Source organism: Nyctibius grandis, chromosome 5 (assembly GCF_013368605.1).
Source record: "Nyctibius grandis isolate bNycGra1 chromosome 5, bNycGra1.pri, whole genome shotgun sequence".
NCBI classification, from domain to species: domain Eukaryota; kingdom Metazoa; phylum Chordata; class Aves; order Nyctibiiformes; family Nyctibiidae; genus Nyctibius; species Nyctibius grandis.
In genome coordinates, this window is record NC_090662.1 from 55,814,590 (window position 1) to 55,842,550 (window position 27,961).

Genomic DNA, 27,961 nt, shown 5'->3' on the forward strand with positions numbered 1-27,961 from the left:
TGGAATGCTTCACAGAAGGCACGGCAAAACAACAGTTTTGTACTACAACCTTTAAAAGGCAAATCGTCTAATAGGCATATGGACCACCTCAGGGGGGCGGTTTCCCCTGTAAAAACATTAGAAAGATCTCTTGAGCTCATTCATAATGAACTTGTTCCCTTATCCCCTTTGACTGCTGTGTTAGGCTAGAAAATGCAAGCTTTCTTTCCTTCAAACAAAGCAATAAAGGTGCAGATCCTGAGCAGTATTAAGGTCTAACTGTGGTGATAGTTGCAGGTTCCAGTGTTAATCATTATGTATATGCACATTTTGGTGCTTTCCCATATTACTTTCCCTGTCTTTACCTTGCCTGGTGAATGCCTGTTCCTCCCAAGAAGTGACAATGAAAAGTGTAGAGCCAGGGAATAAAGGACAGTTTTGTGCCAAGGATTTTTTATGGACTTCGCTTCCCAGCGAAGTCTGCTGCTCTGAAATAGGAGGACACTGAAGTGTTATCCAATACTTTTTTAGCTTTTGTCACTTTGGAAGCAGCTAAAGGTAAGCCAGTAAGAGCCCAGCGTCCATGCAAGGGAGTTATGTCAGTGTAACAATGTAACTGAGAAAATCATTCACAAAAGATAATACATATTTCTATATTGGGAAAATAACCTTCAAAATATAAACGGACTGTAAATATGAACTGTAAGTCATGTTAATCTGAGGCTCTGGCTCCACAACCACTGTACGGGATTTTGAACAACCAGCCAAAACATACGATGCTGAGTTTCTGCTGTCTTCATGCTTCTACACCAGTTTTGCCTAATAGCAAAAAGACAAAAAATACAGATCCAACATAAAGCCAGTTAACCCATTTATTACAACCAAAGCTGAACCAGGAGTGTAACTGTAGTGATTTACTACTTCGTACCATCTTGCTGTTGCATTTTTTTATGCTACACCTAATGCATTAAAACCAGACTTACCATCAATGTACTTAGATTGAAAGGTGTAAACTGACTTCAACAGTTTTTCTCCTTTCCACTCCTAAGGGTCACTCACAAGAAAAGCGAGCACCAACTGTATTGCATATTCCAAACAGTACAATGAGTTGCAAATCGTGGCTGCCGTCCTCTAAGAAGCAGCATCAGAAAACAAGCTTCTGGCCTAAAATATAGTACCATTATTGCTGGTGGGGATATTAGATGGTGTCTGCAACCAGTTTTTTAGATTGCATTTCCACTGATAACTTTGGTTAAAATTTCCCAGACCCAGGTCCCCCTTACACTGCTTTAGAACATTTTTTACTTGATATGAATAGAGGTTGTCAGTTTTTACATCAATAGGACAGCTGAAGAATCTCTCTGCTGCTGCCTTTCTGAAGTATGCTGTGTCTGTCTGCAACTGGTTACATATCTGAATAAGATGTGAATTCTTGAACGTGGGGGAAGGATCTATTTTCCAAGGCATCTAGAGGCTTTTCAAGGTGAAACATACTATCTACACTTTAAATTATTACTATCAAATTTGGAGAGGAATTCAATTTCCTTTCAGCATTTCCAAAACATTTGTCATGTGATATCCATGTTCCAGGAAAAAACTTTGGGTCAGATATGCTGAAAAATAAACAGAACCATCTAATTTGTTCTATTTGGGCTTACAAGTGGTAGTCAATCCACACTGGTATGTGAATATTTGCTTTGTACATGTAGGCTGTCAAGGGAAGGAAGATGTTTCTACCCACCATCCAGCCTCATTGTCTAACAAACTGAATAGGTAAAGTATATACAACACCAAGAACCAAATACTTTCAGATATAATGAACTGCAGATGATGGCCACCTGATTTCACTACAAGGTAAATTAAATTCCTCAAGCTAAGCTCCTCCCTTGTATTAATTACTCTGTTATACCACACTAATGCCTCAGCTGGAAGCATCAGGCTTCTTCTTGTGGGTGGGTCCTTGATTTGCCTGGAAATTACCTTCCACAACAAATAACCCTCAGCACCTTCATCTAGCTGATACTGTGGTAATGGCTAGGTAAACAGGAATGACAGCCACCATATTTAGTGACAGAGCAAATCCAAACAGAGGAAATCCCTTTCCTCAACAGCAATCTAAACCTTTTTTGAAACATAAAGCAGAGTGGATGCAAACACTAACAGTCCTGTTTCATGTCCACGATTGATTGATGGGCAAATTAAAATATTCACATTTCAATTCTTATCTCTGATACTGTAACACAGTTCTCAAAATCATAGGATAAATAGTCAGATCTAAATATTAAATTGTTCCCATCATAAAATACAGGAAAACTTATAGCAGTGTATTCCCAGCAAGCAGCGTGTAAACACAGAACGGTTTAACACGCTTGTTTAAAGACTGCGCAGTCTTAAACTCAGTCCTACTTCCCCAGCAGGGACACACTTGTCAAATTTTTGAAGCCAGCTCAATAAAACTACTATGTGCTTTTCAAATTTTGCAATACGATAGAAGTGATTGGGGTTTTTTTTGTTGTTTTTGGTTTGTGGTTTTGGTGTTGTTTTTTTTTTTACTATACAAGTGATCACAACGGCAGCAGTTACACTAACAGATTAGCTACCAGTTTCCCGGCTGGATTTCTCCTGAAGCCTGCTAGCTAGCGTACAACGTGAAATAAAGCACTTGGCTGGCGACAGCAGCGAGTTCTGTTACCCTAGGAGAGAACTCCTGCATTTGCGCGGCAGCCGGCTCAGCCAACTGGAGAGAAGCCCGCGGGCAAGCTCTGCGAGCCGATCGCGCCGGCTAAGCCGGTGCCTGAGGAGCAGCGGCGGCGGGGACCGAGCCGGTGGCAGATGTCACAGCAGGTCACAGGGATCACAGCAGGTCATAGGGAGCTCCTTCACCGCCCACCCCCTCCTGCGACGCCGGGCCTGAGCCACCACCCCAGCGGGGCGCTCCCGCCCCTTCTCCCGCCGAAGGAAAACAGCCTGCCGCTCCCTTATCGCCAGGAGGGGCGGCGGGGAGACCCCAGCGGTAGCGTTAGAGGCAGAAGCACTGCTGCGAGCAGCCCGCCTCGGCGGGAGGCTGCAGCGCGAGGGCTGTGGCGGCCGCCGCCTAAAGCAGCGGCAGCGCCCGCGCCACCTCCCGCCCCGCCTGCGCGCGCGAGCAAGCACCACCCCTCGCGCCTCTCCCGCCTGAGCCGAATTTAAACTGCGTTACAGTCCCTCGCGCAAAGCACTAACGCTGGCGGGTCCCGCGCGCCTCTCCCCTTTTCCGCCCGGCAGCCAATAATAGGGCCGCTTCGTTCTCCTCTCCTCCAATCGGGGTGCGGTTTATTGCTGGCTGGGAGAAGCGCTCGGTGTGCGCGCCCGCCCGCTGTGGAGCTGGGTCCCTGGTGCGGGGTAGGCGAGCCGCCCGCCTCCGCCTCCTCCTCCTCCTCCTCCTCCTCCTCCGCCTCCTCCTCCGCCTCCTCTTTCCCCCCGCCCCTTCTCCCCGCGCTTTGTTGGTGCCTCTCCTGGGAGGGCGGCGGCGGCCGGCGGCCATGCCCGAGTTCCTGGCGGATCCGTCGGTGCTGACTAAGGAGAAGCTGAAGAGCGAGCTGATCGCTAACAATGTGAGCCTGCCGGGCGGCGAGCAGCGCAAGGATGTGTATGTGCAGCTCTACCTGCAGCACCTCACCGCCCGCAACGCGCCCGCCGCCGCCGCTGCTGCTGCGCAGCCCGACTTCTCCAGCGACGAGGAGCGGGAACCCACGCCTCTGGGCGCCAGGAACCGCGGCGCTGCCGCCGGGCGGGTGAGTACCGCCACGCCTCTCCTGCGCCAGGATCTTGGCCCCCGCCTGCGCTCCCTTGGCTTCCTGGCGGCCTCGGGCCCCCTTTCCCGCCCGATTGGGTCCGCCAGGTCCCGCCGACCGCGGCTGGGAGACCGGCTTGAGGCGCTGCGGCTCCATGCACTTCCTCCCGCGTAGGGCCGGGGACGGCTCCGCCTCGCCTTCCTTGAGGCGCGGCCCGGCTGGGCTGAGGGCGCGATCGTGCCGACGGGGACGGTCCCTATCGCCTGGGGCAGGGGCTCGCTGCCAGGCGGCCGTCCCGCGCCGGCAGGCGAACTGGGACCCGCAGGGTCTGTGCTGGGGAGCCGCCGGCTTCATTTCCAGGTCACGTCCCGCGTGTGCGCTTCTCGGTGGCTGTGGCTCCGGAGCGGCTCGGCCGTGGGGCGCGCCGGGCGGGGGCCCCTCCAGCCGGGGAGGGGCAGCGCGATCGCATGTGGAGTGTGAGAACCTCCCCCCTCCCCGACTGTAAATTGGGAAGTCTTTACTTTGTTTGGAATCTCGTAAGTAAAATACTTCGGCGTTGGAGGAATAAAGCAAGAGAAACTCTGCACGAAGCTGTAATTTAACTTTGGACAGAAGCCTCCCTCCGTCAGCTGTCTTAGTTGTACTGAAGCAGCGCTCCTCTGTGTAAATATCTCTAGATGAAAGGATGAAGCTGTGAAGGAACAGCCTGTTTATCTTGTTTAATGAAGTGAGCTGTTTAGTGTAAAGAGGGTCTGCTTAATGTAGCTGTCTCTCTCATACCTCTAAGGATATGTTTTATTGCAAAGTGCCTCTGCTGCATGTTCAGTTGGTCCACTTTTACTTGCTTTCTTAGACATACTTTCTTTTATTGTGTAAAGAAAAGGAAGGGAGCTGATGCTATTGGGATTTTTTCCCTTTGGGAAAATGCTATTTCCTTTTTAATTTTTAATAAGTGGCCTGTAAGTTTGCATATATTGAGAAAGCAATCTTTTCATTCATAATTCTAAGCTTTCTGATCCCGTGTAAAGGCTTGTACAATGATTGCAGGCTACTGGAGTTGTAATGTGTGTGGTATTGCACGTATTTAATTGTATCTGAAACTATCTTTCAAAGCTCACTTGTAAAGGGAGTGCAGAGAAACAGATTCCTCTGAAGGTCTTTTATACTTTAATCTTTAAAAAACCCCCAACAAACAGTTCTTGAACTAAGAAACTGAAAACTGCAACTAAAAGAGGAAGATATTTCTAACCAAATTATTTATTTCTCTTGAAATATTTTATCACTGTTTCAAATACTTAACTGGAATTCACTGGAGAAACTTTACAGTGAACTAGGTGCTTCACTTCTAATGGTCTGCCTCTAGCATTCATAAGGTGCTTTTGAGTTAAATAGGATGAGTCTGAATGTGATGTGTTTCATGCTTGTAGGAGAAGGAAAGTCTCATGACTGCTGAAGTTCCTAGATCTGATGTTTCTTTCCCTTCCCCAGTGCTTAAGCTTAAACAATTACGGGTGACTTTTTTGATGTTTACAGAATGGGTGGTACTCTTACACTTTTGTTAACAACATCTGGAAGGCTCTGTGCTATTTCGACTAGCCTTGTGTGTTAATATTAGAGCAGTGTATCATCATAACTTCCAAAACTTTAACAAGTATTCTAGGGACGGTTGCTTGGATTGGGGTCTGTCGTGCTTACCCCCGACCCAAAGGAAAAAAAAAAAAAGCTCTGTTGATGTATGCTTGTTGTCTGCTTAGTACAGCTTAGGTAGTTCTGGAACTGCTTGTAGCTTGAGTAGCTGCTGTCGCTCTTAATTCCTTCTGGCATAAGGGTGCTTCTCTGATCAGCTCTCCTTCCAAAAGAGTAATGTACAGGTCTCCGAGTGACTTGCCTCCAAAACAGTTGGGAGGGAGAGGCAGAGTGGAGGAAGTCTGACATTGGGGGGAGTGGGATTCTGGTATGGAAACAAAGCCAAATATTTTAAGATTAAGAGAGGACAGGAGGGAAAGCACTCAAACCTCTGGAAGAGAAGAAACTAGAAATAAGGGGCAAAGGGAGGAAGCTGGGACTGCAAGGCATTATGGAAAGGAGGGATAAAATAAAGGAATCCCATATTTCCTGTAAGTCACTGTGTAGGCTCTGGAAACAAAGGTAGATTTAGCATCTTCTGTCTTTCACTCCTCTGTGTAACTTCATCGTTTTATCTAAGGTATTACTTTTATGTGGATATTGAAAAGGACCAGGAAACAGTTTGCACTGGGTGCATAAGGAAACAAAAGTATTGTATAACATGTACTGGTATAGTAACATGGCTCTTTTGTGCTGTTAAGTGGAGATTTGAGTAACAAAATTACAATGCTTTATTAGTTCCATTTTTATGTATATTACGGGTCTTAGAAATTGCAATATTAGTTTGTGTACATTGCGGGGGATGCAAACCAGCTGTTTCAAACTCAGGCAATCAACTACTTGATGTTTCTGGAACACCAAAATACTTGACTGTCTTAAAAAGGTATCTTCTATGGGATTAAAAAATTTCAACTGCTCTAGTCTGTTTCCTCTATCACACTAAAAATTTGAATACTGCTTAACTTGAGGATTGCAAAAGTCTTCAATCCGCATGACTCAGTCAAAGCTAGTATTAACTTGTAAAAACATGTGAAAGAGCACTAAGAGGTTTGCATTTTGGAGGGTTCTGTCCCACTGTGCTTTCTGCTGTTCCTTATATTTTGGTATTTCTTTGGATATAGCTTAATATTGTACAATCCTTAAAAAAAAAAACAACACAAAACAACAAACAATCAAAAAACTTAAACTGATTTGGGAGTGAAGACTCACTCCCACTGCTGTGATGAATGCATGAATGCCGGATGCATAGAGGGAGAGGCAGAAAAGGGACGGAATCACTCTTGGAACAAAGAAATGGGTGCTTTTGAATAGAGAAGAGCAAGACAAGTGAGAGAGGTGGTCTCTTTCTTAAGTTTGTGCATATTGAGTAGTGATATAACACAACAGTTGTGAGAGCTTATCTTCTTGTGTGCCTGCCTGCTGAAGTCCAGATCTCTGGGGTGAGAAGTACTCACTGTTGCTCAGGTCCCCTGAAAGGATTGGGATCACAGTCAAAAGGCAGTCTGTCCTTACTTTGTGGGCATAGGCTATCAAAGATGTACAAAATGTAGTGTTTAATATGGCTTTTAGTGAGGAAAATTGATTGCAATCGGGATACCACATTGCCCTGAGTAAGGGCGGTCCTGATTTTTGAGTCAGTGGAGGGACTTACTGGTCGCGGAGCCTTCCCCCATCCCGCTCTGGGTCCGCCCGCACATCCCTTCGGTAAGCGCCGAGAGTTCCAGCCCTCTGAGCCCGCAGCCGGTCGGGGTTGCGGTGCCCGTGTCCGTGCGGGGCCGGTCAGGGCCGAGAGCGGCTGCGGCCCCGCTGCCGGGGTGAGGGGCGGGGCTGGCCGCCAGGGGGCGCTCCGCCCCCCGGAGGCGCTGGTGCCTCGGCACCCGCTGAGTGTGTGTGGGGGGTAAGGCTGGGGGGCTCGGTTTGAGGGGGAAGGAGTGGGTACTCCTGTCACGTTTGAATCGGTACCTTACTTGATCTGTCAGCGGACTTGGGGATCGTGACAGGGGCCAGGGAAGTGTTTTTCTTAGAATGGATACCAGAAACTAGTTCAAAGGAGCACTCTGAATATCTGTGTTGCAGTCATTGAAAAGACAGCAAAGCTAAACCAGGTCTCTTGATACTGACAGCTGATGTTTTGACACTGCTGTAGTCATTAGTAATTTTAAACTGTCTACACTGTCACTGTAGTGTTCTCTTTTCCAAATTCTGGGCATTTGATAATGCATTTAGGTGCACATTTCCTATTGATCAAAGCTATGCAGCAATGAGACAAAACCCCATAGTTTTAATTCTACTACAAATCATGTCTTTTAAATCTATCACTCTTTCAGCACAGCTCTATCAGTACTACATCCAACCTAAACTTCTTTCAGAACAAATAAAAACTGTAATATGGTAGCGATGTAAAGTTGATGTATTGTGAGACAAAGTGTCATGTTATGCATCCATAGTCATGCTGCTGCTGTTTCATTTATATTCATGAATATAAATGAGTATACACGTGAGTTTATTTTGACCTGTTTTTTATTCTGATACAGTAGTGAACATACAGATGATGAACATGCATGTATGAGCAGATCAAGACTTAATAGGGGTTTTATTCTGACTGCGTTGTTTTCAGGCCGTGAAACCATCGTGCTTTGGAACAGCAAACTCTTTAGGCAGTTAGCATTTTTTTGGGACCTACAGTTAAAAATTAAGCTATTTTACTGTAGTAAGATCTTACTTCTCCTTGGTGAAACTCTGACAGCGTTTTTATGCTTTGTAATGTGATGCAGCAAGCCCCCCCTCCTATTGCATAAAGTGCTTTGTAGTAGATTACTTCAAATGCTGTCAAATACATAAAATTCACTAAATCAAAGTAAGATTAAATGTTAGCCCAAATACTAAAAAAAAAAGCTTTCCTGTGAAATATTTGAAATATTCAAGTCTCGTTTTCAATATGGCCACTTCTCTAGATGTAATACTTCTCTTTTGTTAGTGTTTTTTTTTGTTGTTGTTGTTGTGTGGTGTTTTTTTTTGGTGGTGGTGGGAGGTGGGGAAGGGCTCACTTTGGCTATATACTCTTACCAGGAGAGCAAAAGCTTTTAAAATCATGCTTGTTTGCGCCTCAGTCTGAGAATATTGTCTGGAGGAGCCAGCTTCTCCAGCTCTACTGATGTTTTTGAGCAACTTTTTTTTTTTTCTAAGCCTGTTTAGCATAGTGGTATGTAAGGACAGTGGCTGGTATGTGAGACACCTTTTTGCTGCGGGGTGGGGGAACCATCTACATCTGGATGCTCCTGGTCCTGGTTAGTTATGGGCTGAATATCAGGACAGATAGCTCAAATGGAAAATAACTATGAAATGGCATTTTTGCCTCTTTAGGAGCATTGTTTTAAAGCACATACCAAAAATATCATCTTGACACTGTTGCCAAACAGGAGCTGTTCAGAGCTCAGAATGTGTAGGATTTTATGAATTAGCTTATTGGTGCATTTCATGTCCTGAAAGAATCTCTTAGAAAACACTGAGTGACATTTTTGACCTTTAAAATGGTGATTTGAAAAAGATCAGTCAGATGTCTCCTCCTCGCTTCTGTTAATGAAGGCATAATGAGAGCATCTGGACCTGAAAGGCCTGTTTGAACATTTATAGAAGAGACCTATCAGGTAAAGATGTTTTTTGTTTTAACCAAGTAGCCAAGTAAATAAAGAGCTAGCTTCAGCTCTTTATGGTCAGAATGGTGTGGTAGTGATAAAATCTGTAGCTCAGGTAACTATGGTTTCAACCCTTTCCCTATTGGAAAAGGGAAAGTTATAGTAAAACTGGTAGTCCATGAAGATTAGGAGTGTGAAACTGCACACTCAGATAGGTGAGAATGTAAAGCATACATGCTACACAGTGAAGGAAGATAATCTATTCAGTGTTTCATGTATGGCTGTGTCTCTTAATTATGATGTGCTCTACAAATGTGACCCAGAATACAGATTAACAACTTTGTGGCCTTTTAAATGGCACTCATCTGCTGTCTGAGTGACAGCTGTGGGCAGTAGGGGTGAGTAATTCCCACTGTTGTAAGAAGGCCTGCCATGCTGTTCTGCACCTTCAGACTTTCTGCAGTTCTAGACTCATGAACTAGGGACACGTGCTTGTTAGGGTGCTGGTGTTATAATAGCAGTTATATTTCAATAAAATAATGCTGTTGAAGTAATTTTTGTCTAGCAGTGCATGTCAGTTGTTCAGCAGGGGCACATACACAAGTCAGATCTGCAGGTCAGCATTCAGTTGATTGAGCCATGAGACCATCTGTTAGTTTGATTTCTTGATTTGGTTTTTGTTGTGAATTTTTACCCTTTCGCTGAGGTTCTCTGTAAACGACTCTTCATTATGCAGCATTCAGCTGTTTTCACAGTGGTACATTCCCTTTACTGAGTAACATGGAATTTAGCATCTGAGGTGAGGAGGGGATGGAAGGGTTAAGTCATCCCTAATCTTATCATTTAGGACTGTTACCATGCATAGGCTTGGAAAAAGTCTGGCACTTCCTAAGGTTAAAGGATAGAGCATTCTTAAAGTTGAGTGTATTGGTATCTCTGAATTACTGCTGCATAATTTCCTTTCTATTGTTTATTTTGTCTATCCTGTAGCTTTTGGTAAAAACTGTCTCCAGGCATTTGAGGTTAAAAAATTCAGTAGGACTTGATTTAAAAAAAAAAAAAAAAAAAATTATACTTCAGGAAATATTTGTGTTATGATAGAATAAAAAGTGCAAGTGGAATAGAGACCTCTGTATTTCACAGTACAAGTCTATTATTGAGACTTGGCATGTGCAGTTCCTTATCTTTCCTTCCTCTAAGACAAATACCATTATTTGTTACCAGTGAGGATACTGTACAAACTGGAGAATTAAAGAGCATTCTGTTTGTGTGAGTTGGGCTTTCTTAGCCTGTCTTAACCTCATTCAGAGAAACACTAAAGAAGCCTTGAGGCTTTCTGCTGATAGTAATGAAGCTGCACCTGTTTGGGATTACAGGCCTTGAATATACAAATGTAGGTGCTATTTAACTTGGGATTTGAAAATGCTTCTTTTGATGATGTCCCATAGTTGTCTGTTATATTATTTAAGATGTTACTTATGCTTGTGTTTGGTGGAGTAGTGCTAAAACTAGTACAGGTAGCTGTAAAGTTTGTCCGATAAACTGGTCTGTGGCTGTTGGATTTCTGTTCAGCAGGAATGCCAAAGATGAGGTAAGGGATAGCTTCCAGGTCTGAATTCTTGTCACTTGTAATTTCTTCTCCTCTCATTAGTGAAAGAAGGTGAAAGCTTTTTGCTGTGGAGAGATGACACTTTGAGAAGATGAATTTCTCTTATGCTTGGTATTCCTGTGACCCTAGAACTGAGAATGCTGTGTGGGAGCCCCATGCTTATAATTCACTTCAGTACTTGTTTGAAGGGTTGGGGCCTGGTTAATCTGAAACTGAGCCTGACAGATATCACCACCAAATTGCCATCTCTTCAATGGGAATAAATCTCTCCAGTGAAATACGCAGATCCTCTTCCATCCTCTGTTTTCTAGGAAATGGCAATGTCTATAAATATTTTTTTAATGCTGCTAGCTCTTGATGGAATTAGAAGATCTTCAGATAAGGATTAGATAAGGATTTATTGCTCTGGGTATAGCGTTGCAAGAATATTTGTTACATGCAAAGTAGTCAGCTGCACTACCTTACTTCGGCAAATCCTGGTGTTCGCCACAATTTAATTTTAAGCACTTCACCTCTGCGCCACAGTAAGACAACTTTAATTTTACTAATGGTCACAAGACCTGGAAAATGTGGGTTTGTTTTTTTTTTGTTTAGTTCTAATTTGCAATGATGTATTTTAAAGCTAGCTCTTTTGATCTCTCTCATAGGGTAGTCCCATGGATAAGTTGTGATGATGCACAGAAAGTGTAGTGGTGCTTTATGCTATAATAGTATTGGTAATTAAAGCTAATATTGCTGAGTTTCATGCTGTCATACCACAACCAAGCTATGAGAGAAATTCTTCTATCCTACCTTATGCTTCTAGAGACTGATCTTATGGTCCAGTAAGTGGTTAAATGGCAGCTTTCTACTTGTAGAAGTGAAGTAGGGAAGTCATTTGCTTCTGCTTTAAGGAGAATAGGTATTGAAAAGTAAAAGTTGAAGACCTCACAGAACACAGGGTAATCAATGTCTCTGGCCATGTTACTGAAGAACACAGATTACCTTCAATTTTTCATCTCCTCTCTGCCCTTTTTATCTGCTGAAACTGACGATTCTGATGGTCTCAATGTGTGATAATACTGCAGGAAAAAGTGAAATAGTTCTTGGAAAGAAAAAAAAAATACCAAAGATACTATGAGATTTGTGAGTTTACTTGCATTAGAGGACTGTATTTCTCATTAGTTGCAGTTAGATTTCTGGTAGTTAAAATTTCTGTAAAATGTATAGTAGAAGGCTGAGTAGTTCTTCTGGTGTACATTGTTATAATATCTTATGTGGCCTCTAAGTGATGCAAAGGTAGAGCTATATTAAATTAGGTTTCCAGCTTCTTTAAAAGTGCCATTGGAATGTTGATTTCCTGCACCATGGTAGTTGTTTCTTCTGAAATATGAAAGTAGCATCTTAGTTAGCTTGGTGATGTGTGCAAACACCAGAGCTGTCAATAGTCTAAACAGATCCCAAACAGAAAACCCAGCATGTGTTTTGGAACTCTTCCCACTGTTTGGACAGTTCAGTAGTCCAGAAAAAAGCACTGAATGTGGAATTCTTGTTAATGTGATACTTAACTTGAAATAGTATTATGAGCAACATATTCAAAAGTAAATACAAGTTTCTTATAGCTGCAGGTTGGTTGTTTTTTGTGTACTAGCTGAGTAGGCTCAGTTGCTTCGAAAATGAAGTAGATTTTTGTGATAAAGGAATGGAATTATTGATAAAGTGAGTTGTGAATCTGCCATTAGTCAAATCTGCCGCTTTAGTGACCCTATCCTTTCTTCAGACTGCTTGGAGTCTATTTCTTAGAATTAAGAAATAGCATAAGCTCTTGGAGATTCTGTTGCTTTTCAGCAGCTGATTTTAAGTTCATCATGCTGGGATTTTAACACACTAGGAGTCAGAGGAAAATCTAATTTAATTAGGGAGTCAGTTATAGTTGGGAAAGCCTCATACAGTCCCTGTTTAGCTTTAAAATATCAAGACACTTGAGGCAAGACCAAGCTTGCATGCAAACCAATATTGAACTGGCATTAATGGATAGCTAGATACTGTTGACTCATGTCAGTCATCTTGCAGTCTTTTAGTGCTATCTTACTAAATACAACAAGAAAAAAACTTAACTGTGACTGAGTGTTACAAGGTATTTGTATTTTGAATTTTAGTGTTTGGTAAGTACCAGAAAACCCAGATAGGTCCCCTGGGCAACCAAGTTGAGAAAAATGTTAAGTGTAGAAGTCTTATCTGTTTATGTCCTACAACTTTGAGATACAAACGTGACTTATTTCAAAGCAGTATCAAGATCTTTCTTAGTTGAGAGCAAGCAGATTCTAAGCATATTTTTTCTGTCTTATCTCCTCACTCTCCTGCAGATCTTGGAGCTTGAAATGCCTATTGTAACAAAGGCTTCCCAAGTTGAACAAATGTTATGATCACTCTGGATATAGCAGAAACTACTAATTTAGGAGTAGTATCTTGGCAGATTATTTTGATGACCATCTGTATGTGGTGGTGGTGTGTTGCCAACTGTTCAAGTAGTGTTGCCAGAGTTGGGTTTAGGATTTATTAGAGCTACAGTAGCAGAGGCCTAAGCAGACAGGCAGGATTTTGAAAATTTGAGGGTGTTTCTGGCTTTGCCTTTTATGCACTTATTTGTAACATCATGTAATCTTACAAAGAACACCAGGATAAGTGGGAATGGGGATTTTGGGAACTTGATTGAGAGTCTGTGGCTACGGAAGGACTTCTTCCATATCATCAGAGGAAGAAGTGTTGACCTACTAGGTAGAAGAATAATGTGAAGAAATGCCAATGGAACATAATGTGTAGTGATGGTGAAACAACTTACCTTTCCAGTCATATGAAAGAAATCCTCTCCTGTTGTATGCTTGAACTTCAAATTAAAACAGATGATCAGAATCATGAGTAAGATTTGTTTGTTGTGTTTTTTTATTATTATTATTTACTATAGAGGAAGCTTGTAATGGGTACTTCCTTATATAAGTAGGAAACTTGTGCATGTTTTGTTTAATAGGTGTAAATGTTTGAAGTGTTTCACATAGGCTTTAGTGGTGGTGGTGGAGAATATAATTACTTTTTCTGGTTTTGTATATTTAGGACTCTCATATTCCTGTTCCCTTAGAAGAAAAAGATACGCTCTATATTAACTGGAAACACTGTCTCTTGTTTCTCCCTTGCACACTCACAGAAAGCCACGAAGAAAACGGACAAACCCAGGCCAGAGGAGAATGATGACCTCGATATAACAGAGATGAGTAATGAAGATCTTCAAGAGCAACTTGTGAAGTATGGATTAAATCCTGGCCCAATTGTAGGTAGGTCAGCTTGAACTATCAAATACTTGTCAGTGCAATGTATTTCTCAATACACCTCAGTTCTGAGTGCTCTAAGCTTCTCTGATACAGTTGCTTATTAAGTTTAGTACCAATACTGTTGCAATCCTACTTCCCACTTAAGATGTTTTCATTGAACTATTTACATTGAGAAGACTTGAAGCATTGCAGTGTAGGCAAGCCCACAGTTTGTTCCTCTTATGTTCTAGGCCAGCGGGAGATGTTCCAACTTATGTTCTGCAGCTGTTTATTAGTTAAAGTTCAGCACTGGGGTAATTAGGTCTTCTGATACAGAGGTTGAGATCTGGGACCTACTTAAATAGCAAATACATATTACATAATAACCTAATAACATTGAAAGCAGAATGAGAACATGGAACTTCCCTTTCCCTGGAGCATTTCCTACTCACTGCATTGTGTGGTAATGTTTTCCTTTGCTGAATTTTTTTTTCCCTGGCCCTTGAACCTAGAGTTGTATCCTGCATGCTAACCTACGTAAGAAGTCCTGACTCCAGCTTAATCTCCTGCCTTGGGCACTCATCTGTGATGTGGGATCAAAGCTCCTAGCCTTTCAGATTGTGCACTAACCTAATGGCAAGGGACTTTGATTTTATAACTCTTCAAAAAAAGATGGTTGCCTGTAGCATGCTGAGCCCTCTGTGGAACGTTTTTGAAATCCTGGGTGGATGGAAGTGCCAGTGATGGAGCCTGGAGTCCTGTGTGTATTCAAAGTCTTATGCGTAATATTTTCTGTTAGCTGTTTCTGTATGCCTTCCCATTCAACCTATTCCTCTTGCATAGTGCTCAAGTTTCTGAAAAATTCAAGTACCTATGCAGTCTACTGGAAAGGTGTTCAAATTTGGTCTAAGCAAATGCCTTAGTTCTTACAGGGTATGCTGTTTCTTGTGAGGGTCTGCCGCTTCTTTTTAAGGGTGGCTTCCTCTTATCTGAAATCTTCTAAGGTTAGGCTTTTCTGCAGCTAACAGCTCAGGCACCGGTCATCTCTACAGATTTTTGCCAGCGTGGTCCTGACATGGAATTATGTGCTAGAGTTGATACCTTTTAGTTTTAGACAGCTGTCCTTTTAGATCAAGCGAGCCAACCTGATGGCTAGATGTAGCAAACAGGAAGTTCTGTTGCTGCTTACTTGCACCACCTCTGATGCTTATTGGACTGAATTTGCCAATAGGGCAAAGGTTAAACTAAGGGGGAAGGCGCGTTAATTCAGGGTAAAGGGATTAAGAGGGTAATAGTGGAATCTGCGTGGAAACTGTTGCACTTGCAATCTCAATCTCACTAAATTTTTTTGTGAGGGCATAACTTGTGTATTGCAGCATATGAAACAAAACATCTAAGAAGCAGGTAAGTTCCCTTTCCATAGATAAATGCTTGTAACTTTCAGTGTACTAACAGGTCTATGTTTATCTTAAGAATTCTCTTAAACCAAAAAGTTAGAAGCCTTAGAGGTAGAGTTATATACCTAGAGGTATATGCTTTGGGCCATAGAGATGGGTTAAAAATAAAAACCATATGTTTAGAGATTCACAAGGTATATATAACAGCCAAGTTCTAGCAGTCAAGTCAGGAAAAATGAAATCTCTATCTTTAGCATGTATCCTTCCTTGTTATAGCTACTACTAGGAGACTTTATGAGAAAAAACTGTTGGAACTGATGGAGCAGGGTCCAGAAGTGAAGGCACCTGTGCCTCTCCCAGCGATTTCTTCAACTTCTGAGAACACCAGACAAAATGGAAATAATGATTCTGACCAGTACAGTGACAATGAAGAAGGTAAGACAAGTGGAACTTGAATGGGAGCTATTCAAATTATACATAAGTAATACTTGTAGTAGAAGAAATATCTAATGAGGGCATGATCTTGCTGTTAGGTGAGGCTTTAAGATACTGCTGTAGACCATGTGAGTCATGTACTTGATCATGCAGTACTAGCACAGTGAACCAGGTGCCTGTTCGGGGAAAGGAAACTTTTTGCTACTAAACAGTTCCGTTTTGTGCATTTTTCCCAGACCAGAGCCTGTAAATCTCATAGGTAGGAGAACTGTATTAAATGTTCAGTGTTCTTTGCACTTCATCTTTAAGTGCAAGTGCAATTTTGTCTTACGGTGCTCACAGTAGTTATTTACTATTGGATAGTGTATGAATGTTTGTTTATTAAGCTTCTGTACTTTTTAAATGTTGTTTAATGTCTTTCATGTATGACTCGGTCTCTTTTATGCTCTGTTCCTTATGGGCCTGGTTTGGGGTGGGTTGACTGGTATTGGGTGTAGTTTTTGCGGTTTTAGTGTCAAGATTCTATGAAGTTTATATCAAAAGTATAGGAGTGGGAGAAGTGGAACCTGAAACACAACACCATACATCTTACAAAAAGTAAAAACACTAGGCTTTGAAGAGTGTCTTGAATAGAAGATGTTTATTTTGTGTGGTTTGGTTTTGGGTGTGTGGTGGTGGTTGTTTTTTTACAAGAGCTTCCATGGAGGTAGGACAGAAAGGGTTGAAATACAACTAGGAACTCAGTGGATCTCTCTTGCATATTTGGGCTTGTCTTTGAACTTTAATCTCTTGCACTTTGAGGGCGGGGAGGGATATTAGCTATTTATTTATTTATTTTTAGGACAGCCAAGAGCCCAGTCACAACTGACAGCTATCTCCTTATACTTACATATGCTTCATCTAATTACCAAACTGTTCAAACACTGGGGGAAAAAAAAAACAAAAAAAAACCACAAAAAACCAACAATAACAACAAAAAAAACCCCCAAAACAACAACAACAAAAAACACAAACAAAAACAAAAAAACCAAAACAAACACACACCCCCTCCAAAAAAAAAAAGCTTCCGTATGTTAATACTCAAAAACCTAAGGGATGTTAATAAATAAACTAAATATGTTGGTGTAATGCTATCAGAATTTTAGAAAGGAGGCAGAAATAATACATCCTCTTACTAGTAGAATGACTGCTAACCACTCACCCTTCTTCTGCATCAAAAAGGAGTTTCATATAAAAGGACCTATTTTAAAGGAAACTAACAGCCTAAACAATGTTGAAAAGCTTCAATACCCTTACTACAATCAATAATATAATGGTAGTTTGGTTAAAGTAGTTGCAACTTGATACCATTTTCTAAATGGAACTGCTGGATTGGTCAAAGCTTATCTAAAATTTTTAGGACAAAACTGAAATACTTGGGTCAGTATTTTAAAATAATTTTTAAGGTTATTCTTCAAAAGTCTTTGTTCTTCTGCATTCAATGGAGAAACTTAGCTGTATCTCACAACTTTTTAAGGAAATGATAACTCATAACAGATTTATATTGCCTTTTAAAATGAATTTTTATTAAAATGTAATTGGTTTAAACTAGTACGACAATCAGTAGTGTTATAGAAAGTAGTAATATTAAAACTGGTTACAGATCTGAAGACTGAGCTGAGGCTTGAGAAGAGAGAGCCATTGAAAGCCAGGACAAAGACTCCAGTAGCACTCAAACAAAGAAGAGTTGTTGAACACAACCAGGTATGTTTAATTTAGTGGCATCTGGAACGGCTACTAACTGCAGGTGATGTGCACACTAAGCACCTTACTACTTTTAATATAATCATATTTGATTAAGTGGGCTATGGTGTTTTTTAAAAGTTCTTTCAGAAAGCCTGTTCTAATACAGCATGAAAATCTTGTAAATTAACTGTAGCTGCTGTTTTTAGCCTGTCTGATAACATTCAAAATTATGGTATGCTATAAAAGCCGTTTGTCTTGCCAGCTGCTATAGCACCTCCTAGAGAGAAATAAGAGGCAACCTTACCATGTTTTCCAACCTTACCAGGTTTGGAAACCTGGCAGGTTTTTAAGTCAGATGGGCTGATGTCATCCTTTTGGATGTTTGTAAACAACTTGATTCAATAAAAGAAGCAGTTTCTCAAAAAAAAAAAAAAAAAAAAAAGTTGGGTTTTGTTTTGGGTTTTTTTAGAAATGTTTTTAAATACGTGTACATACATCATATTTCTATCTGGTTTGATGTATTTAAAATGCATACATATAGCTATATATCTGTGTAATGACTAATTTAAATATAATACATGAAGTAATATACTTCTGTATATGCCTATATTTTTATATATATGTGTGTGTGTGTGTGTACACACATGCACTAGCTAGCTACATAATATTTTTTCCTCAACTACGCTTGTAGCAGCAGTACTAGAGTAGACATTAATTTGTTGAAAAGCTTCTCCTAAGAAGAAAAATAATAAATGACAAATTTAAACTTTGCTGTATGTACCGCTTGTTCTTTACTTATAAATAATTAGTTCTGTGTCTTGGTGAAAGAGGGATTTTACAGAAGCACCTCAGGTTTTCAAACTACTGGCTAAATACTGGATTCAGTAGTTGGTGGCTGATCTATCCTTGTAATGTGACAGTGTCACTAAATAAGCTGTTTCCTGGTTTTGGTTACTTAGGATCTTTACAGTGTTACTCACCTGACCTTTAAGTAGTGGAGTTGTGCTACAGTAAAGAACTTGCATAGAAAACATGCAGTGATTCAAAATCTGACCTGTTAATAGCTTGATGTATTTTAGCAGATCAGTGACTTTTCTCACTACTTTATAGTATGGTAAATGCCAAATACTTCTTATTTAGATGGTGTGTATTTATGTACAAACAGGCTTTAGCTATGGATGTCTCGTAAAGCAGGTAACATGCTGCTATGTGAGCTTGAGTAATACAACACAGTTATGGAAATCCATAACTGGTTCTGCTTATTTTTATTTGGGTTTTTAGGGTACAAGCTGAACAGAAATTTCACTTCTACAAATCAAAACACACACATAGTTCAACACACAAAATATTCCTTAGTTTATTCAGGCAACTTCTGCTTGTGACATCTGAGGGCATCTGAATCTTGAGGTTCCTGTATTTTAAGGATTACTTTTTTCTAAATCGCTGTTCACCCAGAAATCCCTTCCACCCTCAGTGTAATATAGGTATTTAATTCAGTTATCAACAGACAAAGCTTCCTAGTCTTCAGGAACCCACTTACACAATAAAAATGAAGAGATACAGTGATGTATTTTTGTGGCATTTTCGAGTGATGAGTGCTTACTCAACATTTTGGTCATCCAGTTTCACTGTAATAACACCAGGTCATTATTGTGTTTATTGCAATCTTTTACATGTGCAGTATAGATGCAATATTTTGTGACTTGCATATTTTAGTTACCAGTAGTTAATCAAAGGAATATCACTTGATGAATCAAAAAATGATCTGATTTCAAAATGAAGCCAAATTCTTCAGGAACTCTTTAACTCTCTAGCTTGTTAAACCTTTTACCTTTCAACTCCTGACTGCTGTGTTTAAAGCAACCAAACAAAAAAGCCAACAACAAAAAAAAAACCCACCAACAAAAATTTACAGCTGCTTGAAGCAAAGAACAATTCAATGTTTTTGGCTAGGAAATGTGTGTAGTCATATGTTTTGCTGAGAATAAATGGGGAAGATGTTATGTTTTTTTCTTTCCCTCTTCCTGTGCAATTGGATAAGTTTGCAGCTAATGTGTCAAGTGACCATACTTATTCTGCAGAATTACATGCAACTGTCATGCACTGTGTGGCATTGGCTCAAAGATTATGAGGCTCTGAAGAGCGGTAAGGCTGAACTGGATGGTAGTGTGGTGTGAGCAGACTCGTTAGTCACTTCTAGGCCCTGTGCAGGACTAGTCTTAGTCCAGGCATACGCAGTTGAAAAGACTGTATGTCATTTGGCAGGCATGGATGTTGCTTCTCTCTTAAGAAAAGAGTGCAAATAATCTTTAAGCAGGCTGGTGCAAAAGAAATTGGGTGGGGAGGTTGAGCAGGCTTATGGGTCTTATCAGTCAGCAGTGGAGGGCTAGATGAATTGGAGCTAGATGAATTTGTTTGTGTGTAGTTGCCTCCTCATGTTGAACTGGAAAAGTTTGAAGAATACCCTCTTTTGAATGCCCCTTTCCAATCAGGTAGGTGAATATAGAGTTCAAAACTGAGCCTAAGGCCTCATAGTAAATGGCTAGACAGAAGGAGGCAGGGTAAACAACTTCAATGTTAAAGGGTCCTAGCAATGTAGAACTTCTCTCTCTCCTTGAGACTTTGTATAGTGACATTCTGCGTTTGCTGTGTTTCCCCTACTCCTCCCTGCATTTTTTGACTACTTGTACAGCTGGGCTTCTTAAAAATAAAACACGCAGCATTGCAGCTGCTGGCATATAAATTTCATGTGGCATACACCCCAAAAAAAAAACCAACTTGGTAAGTGATAGCTGAGGTAAACTCATAATCTATAGTTTCCCGGCTCATGAGTAATACGACAGTTAAAAGCACAGGCTGAATAGTACTTGTGCACCACACCATTGTAACTTTCTCTGTCTATATATAGGGTGTTGGTGTATCTAAACATGAGTATTATATTCTAACAGGATTTATTTAGTTCAGATATTTGTGGGATAAGCAGACAAGGCCTGCTTAATTGACAGTGAGGATAACTAACTGTAGACAGCATTTTTTTTTTTTCTGTTGAATATGCTCTGCTGAAGTCTGGGTGGGTTTTATGCAGTAGATTTTGGGTTTTTTTTCCTAGACTTTTCATGCAAGAAAAAACTTCAAACTTGGTACTTAAAACACATGACTTACAAGCATGTGAAGAACTAAGGAGAGAGGCAGTTATTTATTGAAGTACTTCTAATTTTTTATTAGAAGAAAACTAGTTCCTAGTCAGACAGCCTGGGACAGGGGATCTCTCCATTAGTAGCATGAGGGAATTGCCTTACTGCTTTCTTGAGTGGTATTTGAGTGGAACCACTCTGAAGTTAGTGTTTTTCTCTAAGCTCCTAAAGAAGAACACCTCTCAAATAGAAAGTGTATGGCAGTGAGGTGGGGGGCCATCATTGAAGGTTGCAGGTTAAGCTTTTCTTAATAGGGAAGAGAAGCCAGTGTCTGGTGAATGTATAAAGGGAGGTTGGGAGATCTTTCATCAGAAGTCTGTTTAAATTGAAAAGAATATTGGAGACCTAGGCTGAAATCTACAGTTCTATATGAAACATCTGAATCTGTTTGGACTTGAGGTCTGTGCATAAATATACATCATTTGGTTTTCAAAGTATTTCAGGGACTTTGGAGTAAAGTGAAACACTTGTGCTCCCTCTGCTGGAAATGTAGCAGCTGTAATACAGAACTTATGTTAAGAATCATAAAGCTGCTCAGCTTCTAGTTTCACTGGAGTAAGTTTGAAGATAAAGTGGGGAGTGGATAAGGGCATTGTTAGACTTTTTTTCCCACTCTTGATAGATAAATACTTTCCAGCCTGCTCTCTTAACACATTGGTTTGGGGCTAATACTGTTCCAGTGAAGTTATTTCTGCTGTTAAACCTGTAATTGACAGTTGTAGCAGGCTGTGTATAACTTCCATCAGCACTGAGTATAACTTCCAAAAACTTGGTAATACATCAATGCATGAGGTGTAAATGTGCAAAGATTTCAGTATTAAAAAAGTAATAATTTTTATTCTTAAAGCTAACCAAATAAGAAGGAAAATCTTGTATATAATCTAGAAGAAGCAGGCCCTCATCTCCCTTTCTTTCCAGGACTGTGTTCGGAATTAGTTTTGATGAGGACTTTTTTCTTGAGCATAAAACTTTTGCAATAAGGCATAGGGAATGATCTGTGTTTGTGAATAGCTAGAAAAGCTTGGCATTTCATGTTGTTACTTAGATTTGTAAAGATCTCTGTCAGGCTTGATTGTTTAAACCTACTTTTAAGTGAAAATTGTGAGTTTCATCTCTGCATGTGGAAACTTTTAAGATAACAAAACATCTCCCCCTGTCCCCTATGGCTGGAGATTAGTCCCTGTTGAAATGTAGGTGGCTGTGCCTAAACCATTCCCATCTCTGCTTGAGAGAACAGACCCTTATCTGGGTATAGAACAAGGTAATGATTTCTGTTTATGCTCATAGATAAATTTTTTTGTGTAGGCAGGTAATGTAATGGGCCTGAAAGCGAGCATATCTGCTGTCCATGGCTTGATGTAACTACTTGCAGCATTAGTTAGTTCACTATTGCCGTGAGCAGATTATCAGTTTTTACTGTTGGGCATTGTCTAGTCAGTTCTGTATTTGAACAATAACGTGCTCTAATGTAAATATTGTGGTCAACACTACTAATCTAGCTAGCTATTCATTATTGAATGTATTAGGATCCACATTTTTTTTTGGATTGCAGACACTGCTTCTGGAGTATGCATGCCATTCTGGCTTTTGTTTGTGGGTATCCAATGTTGAGAGATGTCTTTCATGTATTTGATCATGTGTTTGATGCTTGAATAGACCTATTCTCAAGATGGAATTACTGAGACTGTCTGGACAAGTGGATCTTCAAAAAGTGGACCTCTGCAGGCATTTTCTAGGGAGTCTACAAGAGTGTCAAGAAGAACACCAAGGAAAAGGGTGATGAGAGGATTATTATAATAGAAAAGCTTTTTTTTCTCACTGTTAGGGTGCCAGTGGCTATTTTATTCAATTGTTTTCTTTTGTTTGTTTTAAACAAACAGGTGGAAGCTACAGCACAGTTGCCTGTAGATGATGCTGTAATAACAGAGAGTACTCCCATAGCTGAAACTATATTGACTGCAAGCGACGAGACCCTAGTAAATATGCTTAGTAAATATGTTTAATAAATCATGCAAGTGGTATTCTTCTGTAATATATCTTTACTGACAGAATCATTCTATTTTGAACAGATAGAAGGCTGTTTTAAGGAAACTAAGACTATTCAGTAGTCTTTGAAACCACATATTCAGTATCTGTATTAGTACCTAATGCTGTTTACTTTGAGGTGGGACTAGGTAGACCCCTAGGTCCCATCTAATGTCTTTTGGGGTGGAGGGTTGAGAAGAACCACTTTAAAAGCTTTGATTTTTTTTCTTAATTTATTTTAAGTACATGCAGAATATCTGCTTTTAAGTTTGGCTTTTATTGTGAACTAAGCAGCTTTTATGTTTCTATATGACTTAAAAGAAACTACTTGAAATGATAAGCAGAGTGTTTCCTGTGCTTGTTTCGGAGTGTCTGTTACATAACCTTCTTGAGTTAACTCCTAACATGCATATATTCAATGCACATAAAGGTTTTGTTGTTTGGTTCTGCCCCCTCCCCCCCACCCTTTTATTTTGTATTTTGGCTGATTCTGAGTTTGAACAATTTTGAATCTCGGCAGGTTGTCAATAGGGTGCCTGGAAATTTCAAGCATGCAGCTCCTACACTGTCAATCAGTGAACTCTCAGACATGCCCAGAAGAACACCAAAGAAACCATTGATGACAGATGAAGTAAATAAATTAAAACTTAGATTGCTATTGCTTACTCTCTGTGAACGAGACTCATGTGTATATGTGCTTGCTGCTTAGTACAGAAGGGGTGGAGGACACCATTGCCCGGGTGGCACCAGTCAAAATAAACTAGTGTTGTCACGTGGCATAAAAGAGAATAGAAACTTATTTTTATTTTCCCCTTTCTGATTTGGGGGGTGTGTGTGGAAATCCTGCTTTTTTCTTTTCTTTTTTTCTGTTTTTCCTAAGCCAAATACATTTTCATGTGTATTTCTCCTTGTGCTGCTATTTTTCTGAAAAAAATGTAGATTTTTTTTTTCTTGTAAATTCTTTAAGTAGCTCAAAGATAGAGCAGAATTGGGTTGTCTACCTTTGATCTTGTAAATCAGCCTATCCTGAAAAAACACAATGTGCCTTAATTTAGGGAATCAAATAGTAGGATTACTTTAGACCAAAAGCCTGGATTTAAAAAGCATCTGTAGATTCCTGCCAGGTATTAAGAAAGAAAATAATTCTTTTACTGTCAGCCTATTCAAGCTATCAAAATTATATGTCTCTTGGAGAACTGTCTAAAGCACTTGCAAGTATATGTAGTTGTGTTAATGTACTGTAATATTGTGGAATTTTACATTACAAAATAATGCTTGGCTGTAGTTAAATGGAGTTCATTGCTTCATGTAGTTACTGTAGATAAAACTTGTATTAACACTTGTGAAGCCTATTCTACCAGTGGGTCTGAGATTTATGAAATGGGCTGCTTTATTTATTTATAATGTGACTGGAATGTAGACTTAGTTGTCAAATAGAAGGTTGTGGGAAAACTTGATGTTCTATTTCACACTGCCTAAGTTTTTTTCCAGTCAGTATTTTACTGTACTGTGGCATTGTTTATTACAGCAAGAAGAGACACATTGCCCACATCAGTGCTTTTTTAATCATGTTGGCCACCACCAATTCTGTGATCTGCTCAACACAGCCATGATAGAGGTGATGGTTAAGTTTTTTGATCATCTGCATCATTGGCTGGCCAGTGTATTGTATTTATACAAAATATCCTTTATCTTAAAGGAAACTGAGGAGTGCACTGGATGCTTTAAGACACCAAAAGTGACCAGACATCTGCCACTAACAAAGGTTAAACTAACTTCTAAAACCCAAGAAGTAAACTTCTTGAATGTCACTGGGTGACTCATTAATTCTTACAAATTGCACATGGTTATGGTCACTGAGACAGCTATGCAGGAGGTTTTTATTTTGCAGTCTGTTAGACTTATAACTGGTTTTGGTTTCCTAGGTGCTGGAGAGAACTCATACAGAAGAACGAAGAGTAGAAAGGGATATTCTTAAGGAAATGTTCCCTCATGAAGTATCAACACCTACAGGAATTAGGTATTTCTGAGGTTTATGGGGGCTTGTTTCTCGGTTCTTGTAAACCTACTTAAGCTGACAAGTATCGTTTGATCATATTGGTAGATTTCTGAGGAACAGTTTTTGCAATCTGGCTCAATGATAGTTGAGAAGTTGAGATGACCACCTAGCTCTTCTGTTCTATGTACATAGTTTTGTTAGCCAAAACAGCCTCCTCTTTATTTAAATTGAGGGTGGGAGAACAGAGTAGTACTATAGTAGGAATTATTACTGGAACTTCTGGATGCTGGAAGTTTAAATGGAAAGGGCTTCTCTGTGGTAATAGCTCACAATAATTAAGTTTTTGGCTAGATGCAACTGCTTCAGGCCTGCTCTTAAATTAAGGAAAGACCTTCCAGCATAGGTTTGAGCTTTCTTTTTGAAAGCCAAAAAGAATTTTCAAATACCCTATTTTTTCCTTTAAGTAGCAATCCTGTTGTTGTCAAAGATTACTCTTAGCATGAATAAGGATGGCATCTAGGAAGAGCTATTAAATTTTTCTTTTCAACTTTGTATTTAGACAAAAATTAAAACAGCCCTCTGGATAATTAAGCAATTCACAAAACTTTGTCCTGTTCAGAGAATAAGAGAAAAAGTTTCACTATGTTAAGATGTGAAATCAGCTTCTGTGTTTCCAACATGCTAATTATAGCTTCAATTTAAACTGCAATTCCATAAAGTCTTACCGTAAGGAGAATATATGATACCAGTTACTGTGGCATATCTGCTCACCACTCAGCTTTGCTCTCTCTTGTTTTGAGGTCTATCAGTCTAGTTAAATCTATGCTATTTTTTTTCTTTTTAATAAAAATCATGCATGGGTACTCCTTATATATAAGGACTTGGCAATGTATGTGGGTTTCTTAACCCTTATGGCTTTGTCTTCTGGCTCTGTGTATTGGTTTAGCCATCAGTAGATATCTTAACAGCCAGGGACAATCTTAGGTTTAGAAATCCCAGTGGGACTGCATAAGTGATCATTAAAGATGCAGATAGAGACAGACACTTCCTAGAGTTTTATTGCCAGTGATGATCCATTGATTATGTGGATAGGGTGAAGTAAATTGGCATTTGAGGTTTTTTTTTTAGGGGTATTTGAACACTGAATGATTAACTTTAAAAAATAGTAATGATAGACATGTTAGAGTTAGAGACAGATATTTCAGGAACTGCATTCACTAGAAATACTTTTTAGTTCTTTATAGGAAAATTTTAGTATAATTATACTTTAGATTGCTCTTTTAAATATGCAATACTTTCATGTTGTTTGTTTGGGTTTTTTTTTTTAATAGTGCTAGCTGCCGTAGACCAATCAAAGGAGCTGCTAGCCGGCCTATAGAGCACAGTCACTTCAGAATGGAGGAAAGTTTCTCTAAGTATGCTCCAAAATATGGTACCTCGACTGACATCAAGTCAGAGAAACCACCAACAAAAAAAGAACGCTCCATTCCCCTGTGGATGAAAATTCTTCTCTTTGTTGTTGTTTCAGTCTTCTTGTTTTTGGTTTATCAATCTATGGAAACTAACCAAGGAAATCCTTTCTCTAAATATATGAATATTGTCTCTCCGGGCGGTGCCAAATGAGTATCTTTCTGAAAGGCGCACCTGATTTGATCTCCTGTTTTTAATTGTAGAGAACTCCTCTGCCCTCTCATCGGCTCAAGGACTTCTTACAAATAATGTGATTGGAACCTGATAAATTGGATAAATGAAGCAAGATAATATTAAATGGACATCGGTAACTTTCTGGACTGTGGACTAGTAGGAAATCACTTTGCCATAGGAGTAACACTTTTTTAGATCTCTGAACTTTTTGTAGGCTTTATTTTTTTAATGTGGACATCCTTTAAATTCATTTTTGAGAAACTGTATATTTGTTTTTTGCAAGAACTTGGAAGCTGAGAAGGGCAAAAATGTAGTAAAATGTGAAGCTGTGTTTTTAAAGCTTTTCCTTTTTACAGAAAAGAAGTTGTACTTTTGTCTCTATTACAGATCCTCTATAGAGGAGGACTTTAACACAGGTGATAAAGGGAAATGCATTTTTGTATGCATTTTTTCCAGTAACAGTGTAACTGAATTTGATCTCTTTTAGGATGTAGAGAGAGTACAACGACCATCTTTTCTGTAGATTACTGTAACTTTTTAGTAAATGTAACTGTAAACCTGTTTGCATTTCTGTAAAAGTCGTAGTATCATATTAGTAACTGTTTAAGTGTAACATCATTTAAATGTATCCCTTCATTTTAGTGCTTACAGTGGTGTAGGAGCTGAATACAAATCTAATTGGCAAGAGATGTCTTAGAGGAACTTATTTATTAGTAATATGCGTGGAAAATAAAGATTGCATCAATATAATTTGCTACTAAAATCCTTTTTTGGGTCAAGGTTGTTATCTGAAGTAGTCTAAATTCTGACTTTAGCAGTGGTCTTTTTTCTTTTCTGAAGTGAGGTTTTTCCAACACAGCTTTATGTGATTATCTTTGAATATTCATGTAGAGAAGTATTCTCAAAGTGTGAAAATTCCATATGAAGTTTTACTCTTGTATGAAGAGGGCATTGCTGCATTTTCTGCTACAGTTTCATCTTCTAAGGTGAGATTTACTACTTTCATGCAGTTGAATATTTTTCTCAGTGAAAGCATGCTGAAGCACTCTCTGTTGTGTAACTTAGTTGAGCAGGCAGCTGACTTCACTACTACCAATGGAGAGTGATAGGCAACCATTTATAAAGTGAATGTATACATTTTGGTGTACTTAAATCTGCAGCATACGGATGTTCAGTCTCATTGCTTGGCACAAAATCGCAATAAATCATACTACTTAAAGTGCTACTTATAAAAAGCTGAGAACATTAGTTAATAGTCAATATCTTTTTACTCTAGGTACAGTTCTTGTGTAGACTATAGCTGTGGGGAAGCTTTACTTTCTGTGAACTTTGGGACAGACGTAATTTGTAGCAAAGCAATAGTTGTTCTGTTCTTTTGTTAAGATTAATGTTTTTTTCCTCTTAATCTGCTTTTTTGAGTAATCCAAATAGCTAAACTTGTGTCCATCCTATAGAAAATTGTAAGATAAGACGTTCACTTTTGGTGTCAAAATGCAGAAAAATAATGATTTTAATGTGTGTGGATTTTCCTTATCAAAATAAATGCATTGCTGAAAAGCAGCAAAAGCAAGACAACTGATGTATCAGTGGTGTCATTTTGTGCTGCTACAGTCTTCCATGTTAAAAAAAAAAAAAA

At 39.7% G+C, this 27,961-nt stretch overlaps 1 protein-coding gene across 4 annotated transcripts; it reads left to right on the plus strand.

Annotated features, from left to right (window-relative positions):
• The first annotated feature begins 3,295 nt into the window (after positions 1 to 3,295).
• On the plus strand, positions 3,296 to 27,900 carry TMPO (thymopoietin). Of its 4 annotated transcripts, XM_068401653.1 has the most exons (9): positions 3,296 to 3,752; positions 13,804 to 13,930; positions 15,580 to 15,738; positions 17,381 to 17,481; positions 22,314 to 22,433; positions 22,538 to 22,633; positions 23,203 to 23,313; positions 24,608 to 24,702; positions 26,013 to 27,900. In XM_068401653.1, exons 1-9 carry the CDS (start codon positions 3,501 to 3,503, stop codon positions 26,302 to 26,304), a joined length of 1,353 nt encoding a protein of 450 aa, XP_068257754.1. In that variant the 5' UTR covers positions 3,296 to 3,500; the 3' UTR covers positions 26,305 to 27,900. The 4 variants fall into 4 exon arrangements, with proteins under 4 accessions (XP_068257754.1, XP_068257755.1, XP_068257756.1 ...); XM_068401654.1 differs by lacking the exon at positions 22,314 to 22,433; XM_068401655.1 differs by lacking the exons at positions 22,314 to 22,433; positions 22,538 to 22,633.
• The last annotated feature ends 61 nt before the right edge of the window (positions 27,901 to 27,961 follow it).